General features: G+C 44.2%; 1 protein-coding gene across 1 annotated transcript; it reads right to left on the bottom strand.

The window, feature by feature from the left end:
- Positions 1-266: 266 nt before the first annotated feature.
- LOC120391420 (maestro heat-like repeat-containing protein family member 2B) lies at positions 267-2,810 on the bottom strand. Its single transcript, XM_039515099.1, has 4 exons — positions 2,788-2,810; positions 2,430-2,552; positions 1,150-1,302; positions 267-431 (listed from the first exon to the last, which is right to left on the bottom strand). Exons 1-4 carry the CDS (start codon positions 2,806-2,808, stop codon positions 390-392), a joined length of 339 nt encoding a protein of 112 aa, XP_039371033.1. The 5' UTR covers positions 2,809-2,810; the 3' UTR covers positions 267-389.
- Between the last annotated feature and the right edge of the window lie 3,153 nt (positions 2,811-5,963).

Below are 5,963 nucleotides of genomic sequence, written 5' to 3'. Positions count from 1 at the left end.
TGGGAGTCTCTGGTCTCCAAGATGGCACAGCTAATCTCCATGACATTGTGGATGAGGGTTAATTTTAGGTTCATGTCCTACATAATCCAGAAGGAGAAACAAGAGTATGTAGATGAGAAACTGAGAGAAAAGAACCAGAGTCCAGACGATAAAGATCAGGAATTAAATCTAGCCTCAGGGAAGGAGAGAGGTGTCCCCAGACCCCAGAAGGTAGAGGACTCTGGCTCTGCACCCACCTCAGAAAAAGAGAAAACCCAGGTTCATCAAATAAATCCAGGTCCACTTACACCAGAGCAGCCAGGACTCCTGCTTGATGTAGCAAGGAAACCAAGCTTTGTGCAATTTAAACAAGCAACTTGTGTATAGAAAACGCAAAAGCAGAGGGCAGATTATTTAGAATGTACCTTGTTCGCAACAGTGATGCCCAGCACCTGAAAAACAAAATGCAAAACAGCTATTAGCAATGTAGATAGTCCCACATAACACACAACCTCAAAATGTCCTGGCTGGTGACTATGGAGCAGAGAGAAATCACTATTGTTAAATCTTCCAAAAGGCAGGAAAGGTATCCAGAGGGGGTGTTTTCCAGAGGTCAATATCAGGGGCCATCCTCCGTAATATCTGCATTTGTGAACTACTGGAAGAGCTCAGTTTGGTTCAACTGTTTTTGGCAATGCCTAAGTGAGAGTCTCAGTTAGACAAGGCAGAACTGAATGGTAAAGTGATGTGGAGAGGTGGCACTGATATGAGAGTCAGGACCAGCAGTCAGGCACCTGGGGAACAGAAATAACGGAGCACACAGACAAACAAGACGACAGATAAGAGGTAAGGGAAGTAGTGAGTCCAAGAAACAGCGTGACAGCAAATCAACTAAATACAGGCTAGCACTAGTCTCTCTTGGGTAGCAAAAGATAGAGCTAGATGCACATCCATATGAGGGGAGTTAGAGTGTTATTCTGAATAGCCTGAGTGTCACTGCATCTGAATTACTGTGTAGCTGGGGTCTACAGAATTTCAGAAGACTATAGAAAAACCTAGAGAAAATACAAAGAAGAGCAACAAAAATGATACAACATGTGACAGCTCACACTCCGTCCATTACAGTTTTAAATTTGAGTTATGTGACACTTATCACGCAAAAGCTCTTACCTGACCACTGGCTCTGTAATGGAGAAGGATGTTCCCTGTGATGTCTGCCTCTACTCGGGAGAGAAGCTGGTCTTTTGGAGCATGGACAGCCACGTTGCTGTAAGTCAGCATCAGGGTGCTGCGAGTCTTGCCTCTTCTCCCATGGTGGTAGTCCTAGTCAATCAGAAAGTTCTTCTGATTCCTTTTGCTTTGGAATTCTGATCTGCTGCTGACCGAGGAATTCCTCACAGCAGCAATAGCAGCTTGCATTTGCAAAGCTCTTTTCAGCCAAAGATCTCAAACCACTTGCAAAAAGTATTTAAGCAATATAATAATGGTGAGGTGTGGAGATATTAGTATCTCCATCATTCCCACTAGGTAACTCTGACACACAGAGCCTAAAATGCTGAACCTACAGCAGTGAAATACACGGGAGCTTAGTCATTGACACTGGTAGGTACAAGATCAGGCGCTAAATGTCTTGCCTAAGGCTGCACAATGAGTAAATGGCAGAGCCAGCAGTGGAAGCCCAGAGGCCTAGTCTCCTGCTCTAGCCTCTAGATCAGTGGTTTTCAACCAGGGCTACTTGTGTACCCCTGAGGGTCTGCAGAGGTCTTCCAGGGGGTTTATCAACTCATCTAGCTATTTGCCTAGTTTTACAGCAGACTACAAAGAATGCAAGTACAATATTTATATTCCAGTTGATTTATTTTATAATTATATGGTAAAAATGAGAAAATAAGCAATTTTCAGTAATAATGTGCTATGATACTTTTTCATAATTTTATACCTGATTTTGTAAGTAGTTTTTAAGTGAGGTGAAATTTGGGGTACACAAGACAAATCAGACTCCTGAAAGGGGTACACTAATCTGGACAGGTTGAGAACCACTGCTCTAAATCACAGGTTCCATAATTGTCATCCGTAGCCCACTGGTGGTCTACCTAAAGCAGGTTGGTTGGCCACATGTTGCTTGCAACCCCTCTTCATTTCCAGCTAATAACTGGGATTTAAAAAAAAAAACGCTAAAAATACCTTAAATGCTTTTCCATGCAAGCCACTGAGGTAGTTCCCACACATTGTGCATGGGAGGGGCGCTCAAGCCATGAGATATCAGATGATAAAAATCATTTGAGAGAACCCCAGCTCCAGATTGTGCTCCACTCTGCTTAACTGCAGACGTCATGCAGAACGCATACACTGGGGGACAATTGGAACTGAGCAGAGCAGACACTACCCCGGGGCTGCAGCCCCTGCTTTAGAGGGAGAGGAAGTTGGAGAGAAGCCCCTGGCTCCTTTACCTTCAGGCGGCTGATGAGCCCAGAAATCTTCACCTTGCTCATTGCAGCCCCAAACTCATGAAGTGCATTCAGGGTGAGGTCCAAGTGGCTCTCAGCAGAGAACGCGAGGATGGAAATGACTCCCTGTCACCCAAGAAAAATACTGGTTAGGATCTAACCCACGAGTCCCTTCCTTTCAGCTGAAGGAGTGTAAAGCGCCAGTCAGGCGTCAGACCCGTGGGCAGCGGGGCCTGAGTGAAACAGCAATGAAGAGGATATGAAGCGAAATGGCATCTGTCCCAGGCCAGCTCAGAGCTGAGCCCCACAGGGAGCATTCAGAGATTACTTGGTAAAGTGGAGAGAAGGACAGAGTCCTCACCTGTCTCTCAGGGGCTTCCATATAATCTGTTGTTGTCAAAAATTGATGAAGCTGGGATTTAACGTGGCCCAGGTCCTGACAAACTGCTAAGGACGTTCCTAGCGCCTTATACAGGAAACTCTGAAAGAAAGAGACCGGCACTGAGATACCAGTAACAGAACGTGCCAGTCAGTACAGACCCAGCTCAGCAACACTCAGGAAAGAACAAGATAGCCAAGTCCAAGCACCCATACTGCAGAAACATCCCATCATCTAGCCCAGCCAGAGAACCAACAATGCAGCACAGACAAGCAGCCTGTCCAAGCAAATATTGGAAGGGCAGGGGGGCAAGAGAGCAGGGAACAAGTAAAAACAAATTTTATATGGAGAATAAAATATAAAGTAATGAAGCCTTGAGAGAAGCCTTATGCAGCCCCCCAATCAGAATTTCAAGGGAAATTAACTAGAAACTAAGCCTTAACAGAGAACAAACCTTCTCACGGGAGGGGCTGGTATAGCTGGCCATCTGCTGGTTCAACTCAAGGCTTATCTGGCTGCTCCAGGCACTGTCGTCTATCATCGCCAGAGATGTTCTTAGGAACTGAGTGTAAAAGAAGAGTTAAAGCAGATAGTTAATTGCAAGAATTTGGGGGTTGTTGTGGGGGTTGTTTGTTTATTTGTTTGGTGGTTTTTTTTTCTTCCTTGTTCTCTCTTGTAAACTTTCCAATATTCAGGTGTCATGGGAAGGTTATTTCCCTATTGAGAACTATAAACATCGACAACCCAGACTTCCTCTGCTGTTGTTCTTTAACCTTTGTCTGATGATTCCTCTCAGTCCCCAAACCCAGATGGACAGTGAATTGGAGAATGAGATAGAGCCAAGACATCTGACCATTGAGGAGTGATTTTATAGTGGATGGAGGATGGGCCTAGTAAACTTTGAACAAAGGGCCCTGGACTATGAAGGACCAGGCACCTTCTCTGAAGTGCTATGGACCCTTTATGCCACCTCCTGAGGTTCTCCAGGGTTGTGAGGTACCTCACTATCACCTGCCCTTAGCATGGAGGAAGACTTCTCTGTGCTCTGCCAGCCACAGGAAATACAAGCACGCCCTTCTCACCCCATTCAGGTTCCACTATCCTTCTACAGATAAGCAATCGGTATGGTCCAACCGCCGAGCCCTCTCTGCAGCCCCACAATGTCCAGCCCCTGTTCCACTGGACACTCACAGAATTCATAGGTTTGCTACACACCACCTTACCAGTTTCACCTCAGCTTCACTGCTCCATTTCACACACTTAGATACATTTATAGTGAAAACAAGCAGAGTTCAATTGACAAAGATCAGAGAGTTGAGAAGCAGCAAGTAAAATAAATGTAAACAAATGGTTACGTAAAAATAAAATCATAACACACTTCTAGAGCTTAAACTTAGATAACCAAACATTCCCCTGTCTCACAAAGGATAGCTCCCCCAAATCTTTCTCCCAGCATGAAACACCCAGACCAAAGGTCATCCTCCATTCATAAGACAAGCCAGCTGGCAGTTCGTCCAATAGGTGAAGGATACCTAGTGCCGGATACCTCTGGACCTCCAGATAGGGTTCCAAGCATCCATTGTCTTCATTTGTAAACAGGGTACCCCCTATTGTTTGTTTGTTTTTCTTGTATCAAATGTCCTCTGGAGACTTCACAATCACTTGATTAGAATTTTCCTCTATTGATTAGCATCCACTGTGAATAATTACTCAATCTACATACAGCCATTCAGGCAGATAAGCATCTCCTGCCTGAAAGAAACTTGTTTATCATTTTCTGGTGACCAGCCCCAACTCAGACCTTAAAAGCATCAATTTCAGTATGGAACCATAACACCTTATCTATTATCCATCCAGTCACTGTGCAAGGATTATGATGAGGCGTGTGGCACAGGTATCCAGTAAAGGCTTTACATCACACCCTTTGATTATATAGAGATCAGATCCAGGGAATCCTGGGAATCCTGTGGCCTCAGCCAGTTGGCACCCAAAGGACCCAGGGTCACACCCTCAACTCCCATTGAAGTCAGCCAGAGGTTAGTAACTCTCAGCACTTTGCTGTTTCAGGCCCGAATTTTTAACAGCAGCCAGGAAATATCAGAAACCTCACAAGAAAACCTAATCTTAGTTGATTTTTTAGCCCAAAGAATTTCAAAGGAGGCTGGATCTGGAATGGGGAACTCTAGAGTGTAATCCAACCCCAAATGGAACTGCAAACCTTCTGGGGCGTATTTGTCACTAGGTCCCTTCCTTTCATTTTCAGCACTCGCCATCAAAGTGTTCCTTGTCTGGATTTACACGAGGCTGCAAAGAGCTCTTTCTGAGCAGAAAGGCTTCTCCCTGAGATACAGTCACCAAACCCTGTCTTGTCTCTTTTCCTTTTGGGGTTTCTCACAGCAAATTTTCTTTTGAGTGGCAAAGAGAAAAAAAGAATCCTTTCGATGTCCCCCAGTGGTGCATTAGCACCATGAGCATGCTGGTTTTCTGGTTATGTTGTGTGTTGTTCCCAGTGGTAACGCAGAGTTATTTATAACTGGTTGAACAATGCTAAGTCCATTTCACAAAACAAGTGGAATTTTTTTGTTTTGTTGATTTTTCAACACACACATGAAAAGTGAAAGAAAAAAATATTTTGCTTTTCAAATCAAAAATGACCATTATTCAGTTCTTTGTTTTCCCCCTTTCCTTCCCTTTATCCCTCGTTCCCAGGCCTTTCCTCCCCTCTTCCACTTTGTGATTGAAAAAGCCGGGAGGGAGGTTAGGGGGGCAGGGGGAAGGAGACAAACAGGAAAGCAAATGAAAAAAACCCAAAAAATCAACTTCAGTTTAAAAAAACTGAACATTTTCCGGTTGGGTTGTTTTGTTTTGTGAAAAAAAAAATTGAAAATGTCCCATGAAAATAAAAAAGGCCAGTTGTCACTGAACAAAATGAAATGGTTTGACCATCTCTGTTTATAATTAATAGTTTATCATTAATATTTTCTCCAGCTGATACATTTGGAGGGGGGAGGGAGGGCTGTGACAATACAGCTGAAAGCCATCTTTTACCTGAAGCAGCATGTGCTCCCACCGCGCATGGTCCAGGGAATTTTCTGTGTTTCCTATGAAGCAGGAGGCAAAACATGATGTCAGCTAGGTTAGCAAGAAGACTCGTCCCA

The sequence above is a fragment of the Mauremys reevesii genome, linkage group 25 (genome assembly GCF_016161935.1).
Source record: "Mauremys reevesii isolate NIE-2019 linkage group 25, ASM1616193v1, whole genome shotgun sequence".
Classification (NCBI taxonomy): domain Eukaryota; kingdom Metazoa; phylum Chordata; order Testudines; family Geoemydidae; genus Mauremys; species Mauremys reevesii.
Note: the sequence above shows the minus strand (reverse complement) of the source record. Positions and strands in the feature narration are given on the sequence as shown.

Excerpts from the sequence above, each read along its gene's own strand:
- LOC120391420 (XM_039515099.1), bottom strand. The coding sequence starts at position 2,808 with ATGGAAGCCCCTGAGAGACAG. Across the intron at positions 2,553-2,787 it reads TGGAAGCCCCTGAGAGACAG|GGAGTCATTTCCATCCTCGC; the intron begins GTGAGGACTCTG and ends CTTGGGTGACAG. Across the intron at positions 432-1,149 it reads ATTACAGAGCCAGTGGTCAG|GTGCTGGGCATCACTGTTGC; the intron begins GTAAGAGCTTTT and ends TTTGTTTTTCAG.